This window comes from Pyrgilauda ruficollis, unplaced genomic scaffold (assembly GCF_017590135.1).
Source record: "Pyrgilauda ruficollis isolate IOZ18807 unplaced genomic scaffold, ASM1759013v1 scaffold10, whole genome shotgun sequence".
NCBI lineage: Eukaryota > Metazoa > Chordata > Aves > Passeriformes > Passeridae > Pyrgilauda > Pyrgilauda ruficollis.
Window position 1 is genome coordinate 2,990,550 of NW_024508101.1, and position 22,902 is coordinate 3,013,451.

The following is a 22,902-nucleotide window of genomic DNA, read 5'->3' on the forward strand; positions in this document are numbered from 1 at the left end:
ACTGGGAACATTCCAGTTCCCTGAGGTTCAGGGAGACTCCTGGTGTGATGTTCATTAGATTCATTAGGTAAATCTGCTTCCTTCAGCAGAGCATTCACCTGGGCAGGTGCTGAACATGAAACTGGGTTCATTCAGCTTTGGTGGCTGTGATCTTCTGTGCTTGCCTTGTTGGCAAGCTGAGACCTTTGGTAGCAGAATGAGGTACAGGAAAGGAGGACAAAATGCCTAATTGCCCAATAGAAGATCTGTCTGAACTAATTAATGGTGTTAATTACGTTTGGAATGTGAGAAGTGCTCCTGTAAGTGCTAACTAGTAGTATCATTAATGTCATTAAAAGTGCTTTATTTCACTGCTACTACCCCTTCTGTTTTAGCTTCTGCTCCAGATTTTTCCAAGAGTCCAATGAAGAAACTGATCCAGGTTCAGATAGGCAGCACAGTTGATTTTGAGTGCAAACCCAAAGCTTTCCCTAAGGCCAAATGTTCCTGGAAGAAGGGAGGTGAGAAGCTACAGGAAAATGAAAGGTATCACGTTACATTGGTTTATTTGTTTTAATCTTACAAGAAGCTTTTGTGTGTCCTTTTATGCAGTAGTGTCAGCTGTGGATCCAAACACTTGTCAAGTCTCTCTGAAGTCTGGCTGGCCTGGGGTTTTTTGCTTGTTTTTTTGTTGTGCTGGTATGAGAGCACTGAGAGGCCAAGTGTGCTGCTTTCTCTAAGGTCAAGGGTCAGATTTTGTTTTCAGTTTAATGTAGAGTTGGGCCTGATTTAGAGAGAGCCAGGTACTGATAGAAAACTGGGAATGCAGAGCCTGTACAAAAATACTAAAAGGCTTCAACAAAATGCTCTGAAAATGTTGGCAAAGGGGCAGATGAGATGTGTTACAGCCATGGGGATGATACAGCTGGGAAAAGAGAGAAAAGTTAATTTGGAGGTCAAGAGTAGCAGATGAAAACATGAAAAGGCAAGGAAAATGCACTTCCAGGTTCTTTCCAAGCAGCCATGATCCTACCAAGGATAACAGATGCCATCATTGTTCATGTTTATTTGTGAGGGTTAGGGTGATCGTGGATGTGTTTTGGGATTGTAATTCTCAGAGGGGAGTTTGGAATTCACCCACAGCCCCAGCTATTGATTTCCAGCAACATATAAATGGTTTTTTTCCAGCAATACCCATTAAAGCATTATTGAATTAGTCATAAACTGAAGCTGCACAGGTGTGCTGGTTAAACTGTATAAAAAGACAACACAGGGCTCTCCCATCTTGTATTTGCAGGGTCCCCTGAGGAAGGAAGGAATGATAGATCTGACCACATGTCCTCAGATGGCTAATTTATTATTTTATGATACTATACTATATTAAAGAATACTATACTAAAGAATACAGAAAGGATACAGACAGAATGCTAAAAAGATAATAATGAAAACTCATGACTCTTTCCAGAGTCCTGACACAGCTTGGCACTGATTGGCCAAAGAATGAAAACAACTCACAGCAGAATCCAATGAAACAATCTCCAACCACATTCCAAAGGAGCAAAACACAGGAGAAGCAAATGAAATAAGAATTGTTTCCCTTTTTCTTGGAGGCTTCTCTGCTTCCCAGGAGAAAAATCCTGGGCAAAGAGATTTTTCAGAAAATGTGAATGCAACACTCCCACATGGGCATTGCTGACTTCCCAGCCTTTCTGTTCTCCATTTCAGTATTTGCACAGGCTGGGAGTTGCAGGGAGGGAGCTGGGGCAGCACAGGAGCTCCTTGGAGGGCAGGTGTGGCTGAGATGGTTACAGGTGAGATTTGGCACGGGCGCAGTCAGTGTGGCACTTCAGGCACTCCAGCTGCAGCATTCAGTGCTCAGGGCAGGCTGTACACGCTCAGAGGAGCCAGAATTGTTTTTTGGGAGCTCAGTCTGGGCCAGGTCAGCCCTTCTGCCTGAGCTGGGCACGGGCTGCAGTGCCAGCAGCAGCTCTGGAAGGTCACAGTGTGAGCTGGGAGCAGTGGGGGCACTCGCTGTCCTGTTCCTCTGGTGTCACACTGTGCTTGGCAGGATAATTCATGGACAGAGAGGGTCCAGAAGGCCAGGCATGACACTGAGGAAAGCAAACGTGAGGGTCTGAAGGAGGATTGCCATGGCACTGTGATGTGATTTAAGGAGTGTGTCCCTGCTCCTCTAGGACTGGGTGTTGATTTGTGGAAAGCTTAGCCTGGCATCAGGAACCTGCTTCTAAAACTAGACAAAATTCTTCTGGTCCTACTCCTGTAAAACACCTCCTTCTGCTTTTCTTCTGCAGTTTTTAAACACAGAAGTTGCTCCCAGATAGATAAAACTTGGAGAGATTTCAGTGGAGAGCTTTATTTGTGCCCTCTTTGTGCCACCTTTATTTGTGCCATTTATTTTGTGGCTGGAGCTGTCTCCTTGTACCCAGAAGCTTTGGGCACTGCCATCTTTGCCCTGGCTCTTTGTTCACAGGGGCCTCAAGAGTTTTCATGAGTTCTGGTGTTAAGTGTTGTCAAATGTGACCATTTGGCAGAAGTTGGGGCATCTGTTGCTGCAGAGCTGGATGTGGTGCCACAGCCTCACTGGCTGCCTGCCTGCAAGCAAGCCAGCACAATCCCTTTCAAAATAGCACTACTTCTAGCCTTTAATTAAACAATATTAACGTGTTAAATTAAACAGTGACCTCTAAAATTTATGTGAAACTTGTTGCCTTTTGATGGATCTCAGTTTTATTTTTATGACTGCTTTTGTGAAGTGTGTGCAAAAACCACACAGCGCCTGATTTTGTATGTTCAGGAAAATTCCCAGCTTTTTTCCCCATTCTATTTCCATAAAAAGTAGAATGGTATCAGTTTCAGTTGGTGTGATAGTACCAGGCTGAAGAAATCAACACTCAGTTTGCAGAAATGAATTGAATGTGATGCTGCCTGCTTTAGGTTTATGAACATAAATTACAGCTGTTACTTCTGCCAAGTGCAGGTAATTCCAAAATATGACCCAGAGCGTGTATTTTTGACAACATACTGTAAATGGCTTCCAGAGGAAGCACAATAACAAGGCAGTAATCCTGAATTAATCTAAATGAAATAAACTTGCCTTTGGAGAAGAGCAGAGTGAGGCTCTTTGCAGAAAACCCTGGAGTTCATTACTGTCTGCTGTGAATAATTGCAATTTGTGAATTTCATGCAGTTGTACAAATTCCTGCAATTCAGGAAAGGGTTTCGAATTAGCAGTACATTTTTCAGCCCTGAACTCCATTTCCAGTGGAGAAGTCTGATGGGGGGAGGGTTTCCTCTTCTTTAATTGCAGCAAGCAGGAGGAATGAGATCCTGCCACAAGGGAGGTCCAGCATGGGCAACACCTGGGAGAGGTGGGGAGGCAAAAGGAGCTGAATTTCAATTACAATTGCAGCAGCATGGCTAAGAAAACTTCAGAAACATGTCTTAAGAAAACTCCTATTTGAATAATAAAGCACAAATACTTGGATTTCATGTCATCAGAGAACTTGGGTTTCACTGAGGTACTGACCACAATGCTTTAGTAAAGCCTGAGAGAGTTTCATTTTGATGGCGCTGTTGCTCGTGTTCTTAATTTATTTTTAAATGGTGCTGCTTTTTCCGTATGTAGAAGACTGGGATAATGACTCAGTAAATTTTAATTAAATGAGCTGAATATAGTGTGTCTTGTGGAGGGGAGAAAATATAATTCAAAATGGATTCATGAGCTGTGGGCTGAGAAATCGCTCAGCATTGAAGAAAGCAATCTTGTTTCTTGTTAATTTTGCGAAGTACGTGATTTTTTTTCCCCTAGAATATCTTTAATAAAGAGAGCTAAATATTAAAGAGCAGTGGAGTGCAGAAAGCAGTGAAAGCATAGGATAACATGCAGAAGGGAAGACAGAAAATGGGAATTAAATTCATCGGGTGTCTGAGACACCTCCACCTCTGGATGGATGAATTTTTGTTGTCTTTTTATCCTCCAGAAAAGGAGGATTAGATGTTTAACCAAGGTTAAATGCTCCTGATACTGGTTTAACTCACTAAAACCAGAATAAATACTAAAATAGCTGTTGTCCAGACATAACCCCTTCCAAGATTTCCTTAATGTTTTATGTATGTACATGACTTTTAATTTTCAGTTTGTGCTTGACAGTCACTGCCTGTGGGCTGTAGTGGGTCTCAACTCCTGGCTCAAATACCTGACTGGAAAAGGTTTAAAAACCAGGATTTGTAAAAATGCAGAGCAGCATTTAAAAATAATTCACCTTTAAACAAACTCACCTTTATTCCTAGATATTTCTGCATTTACCAAGACTAGAGAAAGGTGAGAAGATGCTGCAAAAACTTCACAAAAAGACTTCCCAGTGGAATTCCCCTAGGAAAACTCCAGTTTTAGCAGCTTTCATTGTGGGCAAGTGATGGCAAATTAAAGGGGGAAAGAAATAATTCCAGATAAAAAATTGCACTGTACTTAGAAGTATTAGTTAATGGTTTTAGCTTCCTTGCAATTTGAATTCAATATTTTTATTCATTTTGTGTTACAGTTTGAAATGCTGTGATGTGAAAAGTAATGCATTTACTTACCAGTACTTGCATAGGATTTTATTTTGCTGACTTGCCTGTTAATTAATCTGCTTTAATTTAGTTGGAATTTGATTGATACATTAAAAGACATCTTTGACCCACTTTTCCACCCTTCCTTTGCACTGAGGTGTTATGAACTGGAAAGGAATGTGTTTGTGTTTATTACCATATCAATAAGGATCTAAAATAGTTGGGTTTTTTTTTTTTTTCTGAATAATCTGAGAAATGAAACAGGCAGTGATTCCTGAGTTTGATGGTGTTTGATAGTTCAGAAATGAACCATTGCCTTGGGAAGATGAACAGGTTTGCAGTCGTCAACAGCTGCATTAATGACACCAGGTTTCAGTGGAGGCACACTGTCTTCTCTCTCTAAATACCAATATATAAAGAGGTATAATTTTTAAATAGGTGTATAAAGAGGTATAATCTCTCTCAAATTGGGAACCCCAAAGTCCTGAAGTTGTTTAATCCTTCTCCCCATCCTGCTGACCTCAGTGTCAGAGTGTGAGGGTGAGTTAAGGGGGTTTTGTTTGGCTGTAGAGAAAAAGAATCTCCCCAGACATCCATTTCCCCTAATTTTGCTCAGGAATTAGTGAGAGATGATGAGTTCGTCAGTGATGCTGTGATCTGATGACCAAACAGGTCCTAAATCCATCTCCAGCTGGAATTGAGGTGGATTTAGGACCATCACTCCCCCCATGGTCCCTTTTGAGGGGCTGAAGGTTTTGTGCCATTTGCCAGGGTACCAGCAGGGTGCAGCTTATGGAAAATGGAATTTCCATGGAAAATTGCTGGCTTTAAGCAAAAAGTTTTGGGGAAACACCTGTAGATACAGGAATGCCAAAGGCTGGATTGTTATTAGTGTGTGTCACAGGTCTGGGTCTCTCCCTGGCAGCGTTCCAGCACTGTGTGTGAATATTGAATAATTCCAATTAAACTGAAAGCTGTGGTTTGTCTCCTGTTTCAGCAGGAGGGGCAGAGCTGGTTTTGGGGTTGGGGTTTCCACAGGCTCTGAGCTGCATTTACTGTTTTGTAATTGGAAAAAGTGGAACATTGCTCTTTTTCTAATTTACCAGGAAAGATTTTATTTCAGCTATATTATTTTTCTCTTAATTATTTTTTTCCATGTATTGTTTGCTTTTTGTTTTTAATTCTAGAAAAAAAAAATCTTAATTATATGAGGGTTTTAATAAGCTTTCTGTTTAATTATTTTAGGCAAGCTGGGCTTGCAGGTAGCTCAGAGCACTCTAAAAGTGATTCATTTTAATTAAACAATAGACATTTTCAGGTTTATTCCCTGATCCTGCTTTTTCCTTTGTTTGATCTTAGGCTTTGTCAACACTTGGGGTTTCTTTAGTTTTGTGTTTTTTCTGTTGGAAATTGCATCAAAGCAGATGAAGCCTGAGCTAGAAAGTGCAACAGCACTTGCTTGTAACCATAATTGATATATTTTAACACCTTTTTTTGATGTCATTCTAATTACCTATAAAATGTATTACTCATGTCTTTAACACATTTAAAATACCTATAAACCATATGGCACGGTTTAATTAATTTTAAATGTTCCATCTAACATGAAGTGCAGCCAAATATGACTGAGGAGTTTTCCAAAACAAGTTAATGAACCCCAGGGAAGTCACTGGTGAGGCACATCCTCCCTTGAAAAAACACCTCAAATGCCACCACACCGGCTGAGGTACCTCGGGATGCTTTGTGGTTATAAATGGATTAAACTGCCTATTTATAGCTCTCTTTCTCACCCCAGTAAGATGCTTTTGTCTGTTGTTCTAACAGGGTGACTTGTTATCTCTTGTAATTTGCATCTGCTAATTTCATTATTGCACCACCTCTGCCCAGGGGAAGAGTAGCTCAGCTACAGCTCTGAGAGCTGAAACACCCTTTTTAGGGAAATACCAAATGCAATTTGAACTAATTAAGGGAAAAGCGTTGAAAAGCGGTGTATATTTCTGGGTTGTAATTCCAAAAACTCTGTTTTCCTTGTACAGAATAGTGCAGCTGTGGCAGAGGGCACACTGCTGCTTTCAGGGGGTGGAAAAGCCTCCAGGAGGCTTTGAGGATGAGGAGGATTTGCTGCTGGGGGAGTGGGGCAGTGGAATTCCAGAGCCCTGGAGTTCTCCCACTGCTGGGATTTGCCTTTAGGGAATGTGGGTTTGGAGTTAAGAGTGCAGGAGAAGATCACTGAACCCTTGCATGAAGAAATTTCCCCCAAAATCCAGTCTCAGCCTCCCTGGGCATTCCTTGTCACCTGGGAGGAGACTGAGCCACCCCTCACTGCAGCCTGGTGGAGAGCTGATCCTAACACAGCTGAATTTAGCCACAGAACTCAGCTGGGATGAGTGACAGGGATTTACTGGCACCATTTTACCTCCAGAGTGTTGAAAATAAAAGGAGCAGCAGAGGTGTGGGATGAACTCACTCCTTTTGTACTGAGTGGAGCAGCAGGTGGAACTGAGCAGGCAGAGCCCCCCCAGCTCTTCCGAGGGAGGGAAGGTGGCAGGGTCAAGTTTGGTGACATTTTGTGCCTTTTCAGCTGGCACTTCCCCTAAAAGGGAGCAGGACTCAGCTAATGCAGGCAGAGCTTTGCCTGGAGAGGGTTTGTTTGCTGCTCTGTTCATTCTGCAGCTCAGTTCCCAGATTTCCAAATCACCACCCAGCCAAGGTGCTGTGCTGCAGTTTGGTGCCTCTCAGATGGGTTGATGGGCTGTGAGAGAAAAGCTCTGAAGCTCTTTTGACTTGGGCATATCAGGAAAATGGGTAATTTTTCAAATTGGTTAATACTGTGGACATTTTTTTATATATTCGGTTATTTTGCTGCTGCAGGTTGTCTTAGGGTAGAAGTCCCTGAAGCTGTGAATAGAACAGATGGGAGGACAAGAAATAGGGAAAAAGGGAGTCAAATCAGCCTTACCTGTGCTTCAGCAGTGCTGCTGTCTGGGATGTCACCTCTGCTGTGGGGACATTCCTGTTCCTCTGTCCCTCTGTGGGTTTTCTGCAGTCCACATCTTCTCTAAGCACTTTCCTGCTTTTCCATGCTCTCACTGTGTGGGGTGAAGGGAATTTTCTGTCCTGCAAGTCCTTCCACAAAGGAAGTTCATGAACAACCCAGTGGAGTTGTCATGGTAATCACAGTGATTTCGAAGTTGCTGTGCAAGACTGCTTGAGGTAAACAACAAAAGAGCTGAAAATTATTCCAGTTTCAATTGGTGCAGCTAAAAAAGATGGAGCTCACTTGGGATTTCTCTCTTTCACACCCATACATGTGCCCACATCTCTTAAAAAATTGGTTCTGCTGGTTTGGTTCACAGCGGTATGTCCCAAGTAATACGTGGTTGGGTTCCAATTTCTTGTGGATGGTCACAACATTTTCAAACCCCAGGCTGGTAATTGCCCAGGTTTCAGCTGGCATGGAGCTCATTTTCTTCCTAATTGTTGACAGAGTTTAATATGTCTGAGATAACAGTAAATCATGAAAGCATTTTGTCTACAAATGCTGCGACTTTGAAAATCTCCTCGTAATTTTTCAGGATCAGTCTGCTGAAGGATGGAGGACTGAGGATAGCCAACGTGACCAAGGGGGATGCTGGCAGCTACACCTGCCTGGCCACAAACCAGTTTGGAACAGCCAGGGGCTCCACCAGCCTGATAGTTACAGGTGGGTGAGCTGGGACACAGGGGCTGCAGCTGGAATTGCAGCCTCAGGAGCCTGCAGTGGTGTGGCAGAATGTAAAGGCTATGAGAAGTTATTTTTTTAATGTATAAAGATAAAAGGATAGCTGTTACACTCTTTTATTAGTGTAAAAGACACTGAGGGATTTTTTCTGTCTTTGACAAAGATATTTCTCACATGTGAGGGAGTTCTGAACACTTCCTCCCTCCTCTCACTGCTCTAAACACTAAATAGTGCAATTATGCTTTTAAGTTCGTGGGGGTTTTTAATTTGTTATGAAAAAAACATGTCAATCAAAAAAAAATCTTTGAGGTAATTTTGTATTCCAGTCGAAAATCTTTTGCCCAAAAGAGGTTTAAATGCTGTTTGCTTATGGAAAAAAATGTGGTGGAAACTCCAGCAGCAGGGAAGCATTCAGGGACTCCATGGGCAGTAGAACACAGTCTTTGAAAAGTAAATTTTATACAGAATTGTTGTTCAGAGGGATCCTTCCTCCAAGTCATCCATTCCTGGCTGCTGGTTGAGATACAGGATGAAAAGAGCCAAGAGTTTGTGAAGTTTATCTGAAAAATGTCTTCTCTCATAATGTTCTTTTTCAAAGATTTTAATATCTGAAACATTTCTCAAACTCAGAATTATCTAATATCCCACTGCATTACATATCCTATAAATCTTATAGGTCCAAACAGAATTATTTTGTTCAGTGAATTAACAGCTTTGTGTTTTCAGCCTGTGCTCCTAAATGATTCATATCCCTTTATATACAAATAATAAAATTATATGCAGAGAATTCCTAGAATTAAATTTTATTGTTAACAGTATTTACAGTAGCTGAAATTTCTCTCCGTTAATCTGATTCTGGGATAACAAACAGCTGTTCTTAATGACACTATTTATGTTCTGTGTGATGTATGGACCCAAATATCCAGTGTGCTCCTCCTTAAGTGTATTTCCTGCTGTTTCTGGGGTTTATTAGGTTCTTCCCTTACTCCCACCGTTTCACCTCCCCAGTGCCTGCTGCTGCTTCAAAACCCAGTGGGGTTGCTGGGAGCCTCCCATGGCAATTCCTGCCTGTGGATTCAGCTTGGTGCAGTGGATTGGCTGCACCCAGCAGGCTCAAATCCACCTTTGAAGCAGCTCCTGCTGGGAAATGCCAGGACACAAAGCTCCAGGCAGCATTCCCAGTCCAGCTGTACCTCTGGAAGTGGCTGTCACCCTGTTCTTCTAAGTTCTTCTAAGACTTCTGATGTTTACATTTTTGGAATGGAGTTTCTCGCTCACTTTTATGTAAATACTTATTGTTTTGTTTCCTTTCTGGAGGAGGAGAAATCTGATGGACTGTTGGTTTCTCCAGTGTCATTGGAGAGGTGGCACTTTCATCCTCCAATCTGCTGTCACTTTTGAAAGTCTATAAATGTTGGAGTCAGAAAATAAACTTCCCTTCTTCTTACCTTGGAGTTCCAGCATGTGTGTTATTTTATTTCGTGTCTTACTGCAGCAAGTGGCTGTCACTGATCCCAGCTGAGGAATGGGGGGATATCAGTGGCAGGCAAAGCTCAGCAGAGCAGAAAAATCCAATAACCAATGTCTGTGCTCCCTGCAGAGCCCACCAGGATCACCTTGGCACCTTCCAACATGGATGTCACCGTGGGGGAGAGCGTGGTGCTGCCCTGCCAGGTGCAGCACGATCCCCTGCTGGACATCAGCTTCACCTGGTACTTCAACGGGAGCCTCACGGACTTCCAGAGGGATGCCTCCCACTTGGAGAAGGTTGGAGGGGTGAGCTGAACTCTTGTCTTCTCTTCTCTTCTCTTCTCTTCTCTTCTCTCTTCTCTCTTCTCTTCCCTTCCCTTCCCTTCCCCAAAAAACTCCCAAAAGAATTGTCTTTTCCTCCACAAAGAAACTGAGTCCCATCTGCTTTACTGCAACACAGGGGAGCTTCCTGCTGCTTCCCCACTCCCTTGAGACTCTTCCCAACCCCCCACAAATAACTGAAATGCAGAGTTAACATTTTGCTGAGGTTTATTTCAAGTAAATCTGCTCTGTTTGAAGCCCCCCTCCCCTTTGGTGAGATGTCTCAAGTTGAGTTTGCTGGAATTCGTGTAGGGTGTGATTTGCTTGCGTTCGCTGCTGGTGTTGGGCATTCCCTGAATATCCACTTCCAATCAAGGAGATGGATTTTAGATTGCTTTTGACTCAACTTTTAATTTATTGTAAGCAATCAGCAGTGAATTGTCCTGCAAACAACTTCCATCTGTGCTTTCACAGAAGACCAGGCACACACATGGAAGGGAATCAGGCAGAATTGGCTTCAGCTTGTGTTGAGTAAAGAATTGAGACATTGTAATGCTGAAACAAAGGAAAATAATCAAATGTTTTGAAAGGTTCATGTTTTTTCCAAGACTAAAATAAACCTCAAAGTCATGGCTTTGCCTTTCTCCCAAACTGCTGTTTGCCAATGGATCAGTGGCCAAAGTAGCTGAAAATACCCACAAATTAGGGTTCTGTCCTTGAAGAAAATGCTGCTTGTCCAGAAAAAAATTGTAATTTAAAAATTAAAATCTGACTGAGGGGTTTTTCACCTGGAAAATTCAGCTGGAACTGAGTTAAGGCAGTAATTGAGCTGACACAAAGAGGAGATTTTTGTTATTATTTTTAAGGGACACTGTTTAGCAAAGGTTTAATATCAAGTTCTCTGTTCAGTGGTGTAGAAAACAAACAGTGCACAAGGAGCCCTAACAGCATAGGAAGTTACAGTTTCATTCAGGTTTTATTTCTTTTCCCATGATCCAGGAAATAGCCACATGCTGTGATCTGAGAGAGAGAGCAGTGAGGAAAAAAGACTAAAGATTAAATACTCAGTGAATAGCAAAGAGTAGAACTTGGGCTTGTAAAATGAGAAATTCAGCCTAGAATGTGCAACCTTTAAATGAAAGTGCTCACAATAACCTGGAGAATGGACTGAATTCATCTTTGTTTTTTACACATTTGAGCGCCTTGAAAACCTGTCATGACTTGACTTACAAGTTCCAGATAAAACCTCTATGAATTCTGTCTAGAAATCAAACTGGTAATGGCCACAGAAAACACATTTTTCTCTTTTTAGGGCTTTGAGACAAATGGTCACAGGGCACTGAGGTTACTAGGGGTTCCAGGCAGGAGATGTCTTCCCAGTGTGAGTTCCCCATGTTGGAGCTCATTTCTCCCAAAAAAGAGACATCACCCCATCTTTTTTGGTAAGATGCTCCTGGACAACCAGCCTGGAGCTGCTGATGGGCAGGAATTTGCTGTCCTGCAGTGCAGCTTTTGAGCAACCTCACATTTTTGGTGGATTTCTTTTCTTTCCCTTTTCCCTTTTCAAAGAGCACACTAAACATCGAGGGAGGAGCGCTTGCATTAATGAAGGTTCTGTGTTCCCCAGAGCGCGTCAGGGGATTTAATGATCAGGAACATCCAGCTGAAGCACAGCGGGAAGTACGTGTGCATGGTGAAGACAGAGGTGGACAGCGTGGCCTCTGCTGCCGACCTCATCGTGCGAGGTACGCCCCAGCCCAGCCCCAGCATCGTCTTTCCCACCTTTTTTTTTTTAAATTACAGGCTACAGAAGTGACTGATGGTAGAGGTCACGGAACCAATGCATGGTTTGAATGGCGTGATGAATGGCTGTGAGATGAGTTATGTCATTCTGACCTGCAGCTAGGGAGAATTACAGCTCAGGTTTTGGGTGAAGCCTGATTTTTTTCCCGGAGAAATGAGGAGCTGGAGGTTGTAATAGTGACTTCACATCTTTTTTCACTGCCAGTCCTTCAGGTCACTGCCAAGAGGGAACTCACTGGCAGCCCTGAGGCAGCTGGAGTTGCTGCCTCTGCAGACTGAAGGGTTGGGGACTCCAGAATCCTTCCTGTGAAATGGGCAATTCTGCCAGAGCCCAGGAGAGGCTTTCTCCTAGGGTTTCAAGCCTATAATGCAGGATTATTCCTTTTCATTCTGAGTTGGCATTCTCACAGTTGAGCCAGAACTGTGGCTCTCTTTGCTGATGTTACAGCTACATTTACTGCAAGGTACAAGCTTTGATCTAAAAAAGCACATTATGTGATCAGCACTTGCTCAATATATTTTAAAATATTTCAGGTAGTTTCTCATTGTTAATGCACTGTTACTCATTTCAACCCCCTTTGCTGGTGCAGGTGAGACAAAACCCAGCATTTTGGCCAGGAAATGCCCAGAATGAGGATTTCCAGAAGGCAGCAGGAAGTTTGACTGAATTGCTGCTTGGGGTGCTGGTCAGATGTGCTGAAAATTTGTTCCAGTGACTTGTACAGTAAAGAAGTTGTAGGTAAAACATTTCCAGACTACAGAGATTAAAGAGGACATTTAGGACTAAAGGAGAAGACATTGGAAAGCCAGAGGGATGTGCTGAACAAAGGTTCTTGGTAAAAAAGCCAAAACCCACTCATCAGTTCTGCCCTTGAGAGCATTTCAGGTTGAAATTACCAGAGTTAATGAGTGTAAAACCATAATTACGAGTGTTCTGATTCCAGTCTGAATTGTTTGCCTCCTCCCTGAGGAAGGAAATAAACGGGAAGCCATCCTGCTGGAAGTGATTCCCAGGGCTTCACCAAACTCTGCCTGGTTTCCCACCCCATTCCAGGCTCTCCTGGGCCCCCTGAGCACGTGAGGGTGGACGAGGTCACGGACACCACGGCCCAGATCTCCTGGCAGGAGGGCACGGACAACCACAGCCCCGTGACCACCTACACCATCCAGGCCAGGACTCCCTTCTCCGTGGGCTGGCAGCGAGCCACCACAGGTCAGCACAATTCCCAGCCCAGGCTCTGTGGGAATGGCTCTGGCACCCTGTTCCTGAGCTCCTTTTTCCCTTTTCTCTTGCACAGTTCCGGAGGTGATCGACGGGAAAACCTTCACAAGCACAGTAGTGGATTTAAATCCTTGGGTTGAATATGAATTTCGTGTAGTTGCCAGTAACAAAATAGGAGGTGGAGAGCCTAGTTTGCCCTCAGAAAAAGTAAGAACTGAAGAGGCAGGTTAGTGGGTCCTTCTATTTGTTTTTAATTCAAGAATCTTGAATGTTAACAAAGAAAAGGAGCGTTCATATCTTTACCTTCTTGGCTCTTTGCAAACAAGCTTGGAATTGCCGTTGGATATAAAATCCTGTAACAAGTTTGTTCATATTTTTCCATTTAGCTGTGGGACAGTTTGTGTTGCATTACTGAACACCACAGAAGCATAACATCTAAATCCATTAAAACTGCATTTACTGTGGCAAAATCTGCCAGTTCAGGCAGTGCTGCAGAGTCTGAAGGTATTACTGGATGGAAAGAGGTTCATTTTGACAGGGATTTTTCATTCCTGGTGTTTGATCAGTGAAACCCTTCCATGTAGCAAGCATGTGGCTCAGAAGAGCCCATCAATTACAACCCCAGTTCACTTGGAATGAGGCTGTTTCCCAGTTTATCTTCATAACATCCCTGGAAGTGTTCAAGGATGTGGAATTCGGAGCAATGTGGTCCACTGGAAGGTGTCCTGGAACAAGATGATCTTTGGGGTCTCTTCCAACCCAGGAAGAGTTAACTCTAGGAAAATTAAGGTTGTCTCCAGTTTTGGAATTTCCTAAACACAGCAGCAGTGGTTAATGAATAATTAAGTAATCTGTGAGCTGCTGAGGTTCTCCAGGTGCTCAGAGGAGCCCCAGCCTGGCCCAGGGGAGGATCAGTGTGGGTCAGGGCTGGGGCTCCCAGTACTGCCCCTCCAACCCCAAACCATTCCCCCTGGTTGCAAAAGGAGTATGAACATGGGTTAAACTCAGAGCATGAGGGAGATGTGGTGTGTTCTCCTGTCTCTGCTCTGTGCTGACATCTCTGCATTTCCTTCCCACAGTTCCTGAAATTCCCCCCTCTGAGGTCAGTGGGGGAGGAGGCAGCAGGTCTGAGCTGGTCATAACGTGGGATGTAAGTTTGCTGGGGAGAAGTTCTCATCACAGAACTTCCTCCTTTCTTTTCTTTCTGCTCTCTCTGAATTTCCCTGGCTGCAGCAGCTTCTCCTCTGGGACGTGCACGTGCTCTGGGCCCTGTGTGCTGTGAGCCCTGCACACTGGCCTTTGTTCTTTAACTCTCATGTGTCCCTGGGCTGGGTGCAAATCCCCAGGGAATTCAGCTTGGCTGGGATTGCTTCTGTTCTCAAGCAAATGTTGATGCTAAAAAGGAGGCAAGAGGACAGGGCAAGAGGGTTAAGCCAAAGAATTGGGCTTTGCAGTGCAGATTTGCAGTTCTTGCTTTCCCACCATTAAATCTGGATGCACATGCTAACCATTTTCTATTTATATTATGTATCTTTTTTTAATGATTTAAGGAACTTTTAATATTCTGTTGCTAGCATTGACTACTCTGTGCGGTTATCTAATCATAATGACATCAGAAGAAGGTTTCAGCCACTCTGTGATGGTATTGGATTCTCTAACAGCTGACCAAGCAATCATTCATTTTTTATGAATTGTGGATTGATGAAAGAAAAGCTGTATTTGCTGAAGAGCATCTTGAAGCAGAATACTTAGTGAAAACCAGAGATTATACCTGAAAGTTTATTACTAGTCAAAAGTGACTGTGACGAAGGGGAGAGAATGATGCTTCTGACTCCATCTTATTAGAAGGCTAATTAATTAATTTATTATACTATATTGCATACATGTAGACTGAATCTGCCATGCACTCACTGTGCACACAACTGCACGGAACTCCACTCATCCCCTGATTCTCTCATGACTGTCTCGTGACAATCCTTGCACACACACACACATTCTTGGCCCTGAAAGGCCAAGGGAACAAAACATCCTCACTCTGGGTAAACAATCTCCATATTGCACTCTACTTTGGCACAACACAGGCACAGCAAATGATGAGAATTGTGTTTTCTTTCTCTGATGTTCAGAGAATGTGAAACCCAGAAACATTCTTGGGACGAATTGTGCCTTGCCTTTTCTCTGTGAAGAGAAATGCGGCAACAAAAATTGTTCTCTTCTTGAAATGCAGACCTTAAAAGAGATTGTAGGGAGCACATTTTGCTGTTCTGTACCAGAGTTAATTGGCTGGGGGCTTGATGCTGAGTGCAGTGCCAGCACCTGCATCATGCCCTGAGTTTCTCCTGCCCAGCCTCCCCAGTTGTTGTTCTGTCCCAGCCCGTCCCTGAGGAGCTGCAGAACGGGGAAGGATTCGGCTACGTGGTGGCCTTCCGCCCCTCGGGCACCACGACGTGGATCCAGACGGTGGTGACCTCCCCTGACACCCCCAGATACGTCTTCAGGAACGAGAGCATCCTGCCCTTCTCGCCCTACGAGGTCAAAGTCGGCGTCTACAACAACAAGGGCGAGGGGCCCTTCAGCGCCGTGGCCACGGTGTTCTCAGCTGAGGAAGGTACAGCCCTGGGTGCCCCACACCCCTCAGGCCTGTTCTGCTGCCTGGAACACACTTAAAGGAATAAAGCAGGGATTTATTCAAAGGCCTTCACAGGATTCACCTTGGGCCAAATACAAAAGCTAAAACTTCAGGCATCAGTTCCAGCAGCAGCTCGGGGCAGTGAGGTGGGTTGGGATGAGGATTTATTTATTTATTCCCAGGTTTATTCCCAGTCACCTCTCTCATGTTGATTTCCCAACACAGAGCCCAGCACGGCCCCCTCAGGAGTGTCTGCCACCAGCCTGTCCTCCTCAGCCATCCAGGTGTCCTGGACAGCCATTCCCTGGAAGATGAGCAATGGGAGGCTGCTGGGCTATGAGGTGAGTCTGTGGAAATAAAAAATATTTCAATGAATCAACCCTATTTATTAAATAAAATCCACTCCTCTTCATAAAGGGCCATGGGCCAGAAGGGTCGTGCAGGCTGCAGCACAGCCACACAGATTCACCCCAGGTCTTGCTTTTCCTGCCCCACCTACGGCCAGAAGAAGAATAATTTTTTCTGTCTTTGTTAAAAAATCCCACAGAGTGAAGTTGTGTTTGGCTTCTTGTGCTGATAGATAGTCACGTGTCTGACAAAACTCCAAGCTAACATTTTTTCAGAATTCCATTTACTTTCAAAGAAACTTCTTTATAAGGTACATTTTTCTGAGGTTAACTTGTCTCCTTCTTAATGAAGTAATGGTTTTCCTCTTGTCATTCTTTAGTTCAAGCAAGATCTAATATTTCAATTGTCTTTTTCCTGCAGTCACACTGTAAAGAGCAGCAAGCGTGAGAAGCAGATGAATAAGAGTTTTGGGGGTTTTTTTGCACAGTAAACATATTTCTGAACCTTTAATGTATTTCTACCTTTTTCAGCTGAAGGGGAAAAAAAAAATGCACTTAAAAAGAGTCGAGTACAGCGCTGTGGGTGAACAGCCCATTCCATGCAAGATTTAAATGGCTTTGGTTTTTATCTCCTAGGTTAGGTACTGGAATAAAGGCCAAAAAGAAGAATCTTCCAACAGAGTAAAAGCAGCAGGGAACGCAACATCAATAAAAATCACGGGGTTGAGGAGCAACTTGGCTTATTACACAGCTGTGCGTGCCTACAACAGCGCTGGGGCAGGGCCCTTCAGTGCCACCGTCAATGCCACCACCAAAAAGCCACGTGAGTACCTCAGCTCGGGGTGGGCAGAGGCACAGACGGTGTGGCAGCACGTGAAGGGGAAAGGAGAGCAGTGGAATTCCTGGGAATCACAGTGTGGGGGACCTGAATTTCCATGCAGTCACGTTGGTCAAGCACGGAGCTTCCGCGTTCTTCTTCAGCAGGGTGGGTGAAGGCCAGAGCAGCCCAAGGAAGATCTGTAATTTCTGCTCTGAACCTCTGTTATGCTGCTAATGACTGGAAGAAATTGAAAAGAAAAATCTCAGTTATTTAGGAGGGGAAAAAAAAAGACTTGTTGAATTTTTCAGTGTTCTATAACATATTTATAAGTTCTCTAGGGCATGGGTTTTGAAATGCAATGAACCTCCTGGAGTTCATGCAAAGCAATCCTTCATGTCCACTGTTTCCCCTTCAACAAATTGCACGAGAGGCCACTCTGCTGCTGCAAAGGCAAAATTAAGCTGGAGAACAGATTGTCAAAGGCTGCACTAATTTTTCTACAAGTGGAAATATTTTTAGTGTGCTCCTCCATTGTAATACAGCTCAGAATCAGGGTCATCAGTCTTGAAGTGTTTCTGTCAGAGGCACAAGAACAGACAATTAAATCTGTCTGAAGGGTCAAATTCCCTGCAATAGTCATTAACATCCCCCGAGCAGACAGAGTTGTAGCATTAATATTATGAAATAAGCTAGTTTATCAGAAATTATTCTATGCAAAAATGAGTGTCAGTCTGTCACTGAGGACTAAACCAACTCAGAATTGCCAGAGTTTAAATATATTATATGCACAATTACCATGAACTGGCTGGTCTGAAGTGACTCACTGCCTGCAGCCTGGACAGGACATGGGAAAAGGAATTTTTTTTCTAATTAATCATCTTTGTGGCTGCTCAATAGAGGTGATGCCAGGCTGGTCAGCTCAGGGATTTTTTCAGTCCTTTTTTAATGTGCCCCGTGGTTCTGGGGTGTGTGACAGAACTGGACAAGCCCCTGATCTCACTGGTGTGAGCAGGATCTGGGTCAGGCCCTTGGGCAAGACGCTGCTGTTTGGAATAATTAAAAAGGAAAATTAATTGCATTATGCCCATGGATCTTTCTGGTGAATGAGGAGAGCAAAGCCATGTAATGTCAGTCTGAAGATTTTGATAAATTAGTTGAATTGCTGAGAGAAATAATTCTCCGTGCTACTGCAGTAAAAACTGATTTTTCACTTTTCATTCAAATTTTTAATCAATCCCAGTTTGTAATTTAATTTGAGTATTTGTGATTGGTGTGGTTTTCACTGAGAAGGGCTTGCATTCCTCCACAGGACCTGCCAGGTACATCTCAGAAACTCTCTGCCATATCAAGGAATACAAATAGTTCAGTTCTGTTGGCAGTGTATTTCAAAACTGAAAGTGAGCCTTTGACAATTAAAATATCTTTGCTTTAAAATTTGAAATATGCATGTTTACAGCCCAGAATAACAAGTGGAGGTTTAAAACACTGCTATGTAAAATGCCAAGTGGGTGGGGAAGACTTGCCTAAGTTGTGACAATTATTTCATATTTCGAGAGCCTTAAAATAAAACCCAGTGTTCTGTCCATCAGCTCTTAATTGTGAGAAATGCTCCTGCCTGATTTCAGCCTTCTGAGCAGCTCAGAATTCCCTGCAGCTCCTTGGACATGTCCTGACGTGACTTGATGGATCAGGACCTGCCACAAGTGAAGTTCTGAACTCTGGTGATTGCTGGGGATTTTGGTGTCTGCAGCAAATGGAGCTTCTGAATCCCTCAGACAGAGGCTTGCAGTTTTTATAGATAATTACTCTTCATTTTTTTTCCACGTGTCATCTTAATATTTTGTTGTGGATTTCAAGGATGACTCATTTCCTTTGAAATTCAGCTGTAATATCTCAGTGTGAAAACGATTCATACATGCTGTACCACTTCATTCTCAGGAGTGAAACAATCTCCTCTTACATTTACAAGGATGTTATTATTAGAACATCAGGTTAAACCTTCCTCAGTACACAGAACAAGACAAATAGTAAAAGAAAATAGCTGTGGGTGGTTGGTTGACTTTGGAATAATTCTTTTAAGTCTCAGGGGGTTTTTTTCTGGTTTTTTGAGTGTAATCAGGTGGGTTTGGATCTGACTGCTTATGGAAAGAAGGCAGAGAGCTTCCTGTGTGAGAGAATTGAAAAGAGGAGGGGGAATAAAAAGAGAAAAAACCCCATAAGCACATGGATATAAGTGTTCAAAACTACTGCCAGTGCTTAAAGCTGGAGCCTCCAGTCTCAAAGCACAGCTCAGCCCACCTCAGCAGCAGTTGCCTCCACTAGGTGACAGCAACAGTAAATTGTTTTCCTTAACACATTTAGAAAAGATTTTAATCATTGATTTGTGTCACTGCAGGACCTATTTTCTGGGAAACCAACCTGAGGTATTTGAGGAGGTTTGTACTTCCCTGAAAGCTTGGCAGCTCCAAGGTACATGAAAGGGGCAGAGCCCAAAGCATGCAGCTGCTTTGCAAATAACAGCCTTGGGTTGCTAATGAACCAAAAATGCCAGCAGATTTCCGTGGCCAAAGCCATTTTTGGCACAGGCTCAGTTCAGAACCACAGCTCGAGTTGGAAGAGCCAACAGACAAAAAAAAAAAACCTGCAAATATTTTCCATAACATCTTAAATCAATATCGTGGGCAAATTTGAATATTCACTGAGACTAAATTTATCTAAATATCTATTGTGAAGAATTTTCTTGGCACTGTACTAAACCTAGAAATTGTCTGATACCATCATTAGAGTTTGTTCTAATTAATCACCCGTGTCCTAGGGTACATGCTTTTGTCTGGCTGTATTGAATGAAGGACCAGCAACAGATATTTCCGCTTCAGAAACAACATTTATGTGCCATTCTGGCTTTTTCCTTCCTTCTCTTTTTGGAATTTAGCTTCTGAACCACAACGTGCACAGAGAGGAGCCTGCACTGGAGCTGGCTTTGCATCCCAAATGCAGTGACAGCCAATTACCTGAGCTGCTGAATCAATCACCAATGCCAATTAAATTAAAGTCGTGCTTTTGTTGTGTGTTTGAAGCACCCAGCCAGCCTCCAGGAAACGTGGTGTGGAATGTGACAGACTCCAGGGTTGTGCTGAGCTGGGAGGAGGTCAGAGCCATGGACAACGAGTCCGAGGTCACGGGCTACAAGGTCAGTGGGGACAGAGCTGGGGACAACCCAGGGCTGGTATTTCCTTGTCTGTTTGCATGGTCAGAGCATGCACAATCCCACCCCTAAACCATTTCACTGGGGTCTCCTTTTTAGGGATTTTAAATGGTGTTTTGACAGTGTCTCACCATTAATGTCCCTGAATCCCCTTTCCTCCCCATGCTGGCATTGCTCAGCTCCTGGGATCCCACCCACACCTGGATCTGAGAGCATTTAAACATGTACCACATCCATAACTCTTATTTTAAATGTGTAACACTTACCCAAATGGATAAAACTTTGAAAGAAACCAAAAGCATTTAGCCTGATGGACGTAGCTTCCATTGCTGGCCAGGTGTATTTATTATATTTATTATATATTATCACATATATTAAACTGATATTTTTAAACCTTTCTCCTCTTACCTGCTGTGGGCCATGCTCATTTCCCTGACAGAAATTACCCAGTTGCACTTGCTCTACATCTGACCAGCACACAAATGTAGAAGTGTTTAAAAATGTCATGTAAAGTATGTGTAAAAGAACAGCTGAGGATGCTCCTGCTAAGCTCTGTACAGCTGTATCCCACATGATATAATCCTGAATAAAAGGTTTAGGCTGAAGATCTGATCACCCATCAAGTTGTATTGGCAAGAAGTACATGTTTACAGCTTGTTCCAGTGTCCCGTTATTTCTGATTATTGTAATAAAAATAATACAGAATACGTGTTAGCATCCGTTGTGCCGTTTGAAATCAAATCTGGAATAAAAGGCAAAAAAAGTTGGAAAATTAATGAAAATGAAAAATGAATGAAAAACATTCCAAAAAAACGTTTTGAGTCAGTGTTCAAAAGAGAACACTGACGTTCCCTTCTTCCCTTAAATACAACTCCGCCCTGGAACACTAACCAAAAACCCCATCCTTTCCTCATGCCGCCACTGTGAGGGCTGGAGCGCGCTTGGCGGGGCAGGGCGTGCTGAGGCTGTGCTGTGTCGCAGGTGCTGTACAGGAGCGGCGGCCAGAGCGCGGCGGAGGTGCTGACCACGGCCGGCACCACGGCCGAGCTCTGGCTGCGGCTCAAGGACGATTATTTCATCGAGGTCAGAGCCACCACGGAGGGGGGAGATGGCAGCAGCAGCGAGCAGATCCTCATCCCCAGGCTGGCCAGTAGGTTGAACCACTTCCCTTGGTCCCAGCTTGTCTGTGCTTCCTTTGGTGATGGGAGGGGGGAAAACCTAAAATTAATGTTTAGATGTGTGTGGTGATAAGGTAATAAAAGGAAAGCAATTAAAATCTTCATGCCCTTATGGCATGGCAAACTCCATTCTGCTGAACTGGTGAATTGCCATGTAAATTGGTATTGAAAATGTTACCTTTTTTTTAAAACTATTACCTTGAAAGCAGACTCACAGAATTATTAAGGTTGGAAAAGACTTCCAAGATCATTGAGTCCAAACTTTGACCAAACACCATCTTGTCAGCTAAACCAGAGCACCAAAACCATCTCTGTAATTTTTAAATATTTCTCGTATTTTTATACAGAAAATCTCTAGTGCTTGTAAGAAAAAAATTACAGTAATTTTTGCTTGGCATCCAGGAAGAGTAATAATGTGGCACAGCAGATACTTATGCTTTCATTTAATCCTGAATTCATTTTTTTCCTTTGTCACAGGTATGGATGCAAGAGGTTCTGGCCCATCAGTCTTGAGTATCTTCAGTGTCTCCAGCTTCTTAGCAACAATATTTTCCTTGACCCTTAATTCTGTGTTGTGGTGATAACATTTGCATTTGCTGGGGGAAAAAAAAAAATGGGTTACTAAAGTGCTTTTTTAAAAAAAACTGCAGTGGTTAATGCATGGTTTTTTTCTTCTATCCTGACGTGTTTTTAAATTCTTTATATTTCACTGTAAGTTGAAGTAAAAAATACCATGTAAAGTTTAGCAAATCCTTTAAAAGAAAAAAAAATTGGTTACTAAAGTGCTTTTTTTAAAAAAACTGCAGTGGTTAATGCATGGTTTTTTTCTTCTATCCTGACGTGTTTTTAAATTCTTTATATTTCACTGTAAGTTGAAGTAAAAAATACCATGTAAAGTTTAGCAAATCCTTTAAAAAGGAATCTAAAATGCCTTAATACTTGAACCAAAGGAGTTTACATGTTACATACTTCAGATGCAGTGTTAAGAGAGGGTGAGGGATGGCACTGTGAGGTCAGGGCGAGGAGGGCGAGTGAGAAACAACATTTTTGCAGCAGCCCTGAATTGTTGTGCGTCTGTTCTGCATTGCTAAAATAACATTTGACGTGGAAAAGATGAAATCAGAGCTGTGGCTGTTACCAGCTGGAGGGTAACACGACCACCAAGGCAGTGCCATCACCCAGGAGTTGGGATCGCTTTCCTGCTGCCCTTTGTGGGAGTTGCTCTAAATCCCAAAAGAAATCTCCTTCAAAAGAAGGAAATCCCAAAAGAAATCTTCAAATAAATCCCATCTGGAGCAGGGCAAAGGCAGGGCCTCCACTGCTGCTCCTGAGAAATGATCTCCCAGCTGCTGTGATTTGAGGATGTTTTTGTGCACCTTCTCAGTAAATTCTGAAATTCATGTCCTCATCTCCCCACCTTGCCTTTCCTAACCAGGTTCTCTGTTCATAACCAAACTCTCCCACGCTGAGGGCGATGTGCTTGCCCTCCTGCCAGTGCTGCAGGAGCTGAGGTGCCCAGCTGGCAGCCCCGGCGAGCTGCAGGGGCACCATGGCCTTGAGGGACAGACACCCCTTCCCTCCCTCCCTTGTGACCTGGTGCTCCCAGACATGCACCCCAAATTCTCCTGCTCATTT

General features: G+C 43.3%; 1 protein-coding gene across 1 annotated transcript in view; it reads left to right on the forward strand.

The window, feature by feature from the left end:
• LOC121350554 (contactin-3-like) overlaps positions 1 to 21,866 on the forward strand; it is a 92,549-nt gene extending 70,683 nt beyond the window's left edge. Inside the window, exons 10-22 of the mRNA XM_041461973.1 lie at positions 375 to 525; positions 8,127 to 8,254; positions 9,873 to 10,048; positions 11,691 to 11,808; positions 12,921 to 13,079; positions 13,165 to 13,314; positions 14,168 to 14,238; positions 15,462 to 15,696; positions 15,943 to 16,058; positions 16,701 to 16,887; positions 19,962 to 20,074; positions 21,071 to 21,239; positions 21,745 to 21,866. Coding sequence (XP_041317907.1) covers positions 375 to 525; positions 8,127 to 8,254; positions 9,873 to 10,048; positions 11,691 to 11,808; positions 12,921 to 13,079; positions 13,165 to 13,314; positions 14,168 to 14,238; positions 15,462 to 15,696; positions 15,943 to 16,058; positions 16,701 to 16,887; positions 19,962 to 20,074; positions 21,071 to 21,239; positions 21,745 to 21,848 — 1,877 coding nt within the window. The 3' untranslated portion in view covers positions 21,849 to 21,866. The remainder of the gene's footprint in view (positions 1 to 374; positions 526 to 8,126; positions 8,255 to 9,872; positions 10,049 to 11,690; positions 11,809 to 12,920; positions 13,080 to 13,164; positions 13,315 to 14,167; positions 14,239 to 15,461; positions 15,697 to 15,942; positions 16,059 to 16,700; positions 16,888 to 19,961; positions 20,075 to 21,070; positions 21,240 to 21,744) is intronic.
• The last annotated feature ends 1,036 nt before the right edge of the window (positions 21,867 to 22,902 follow it).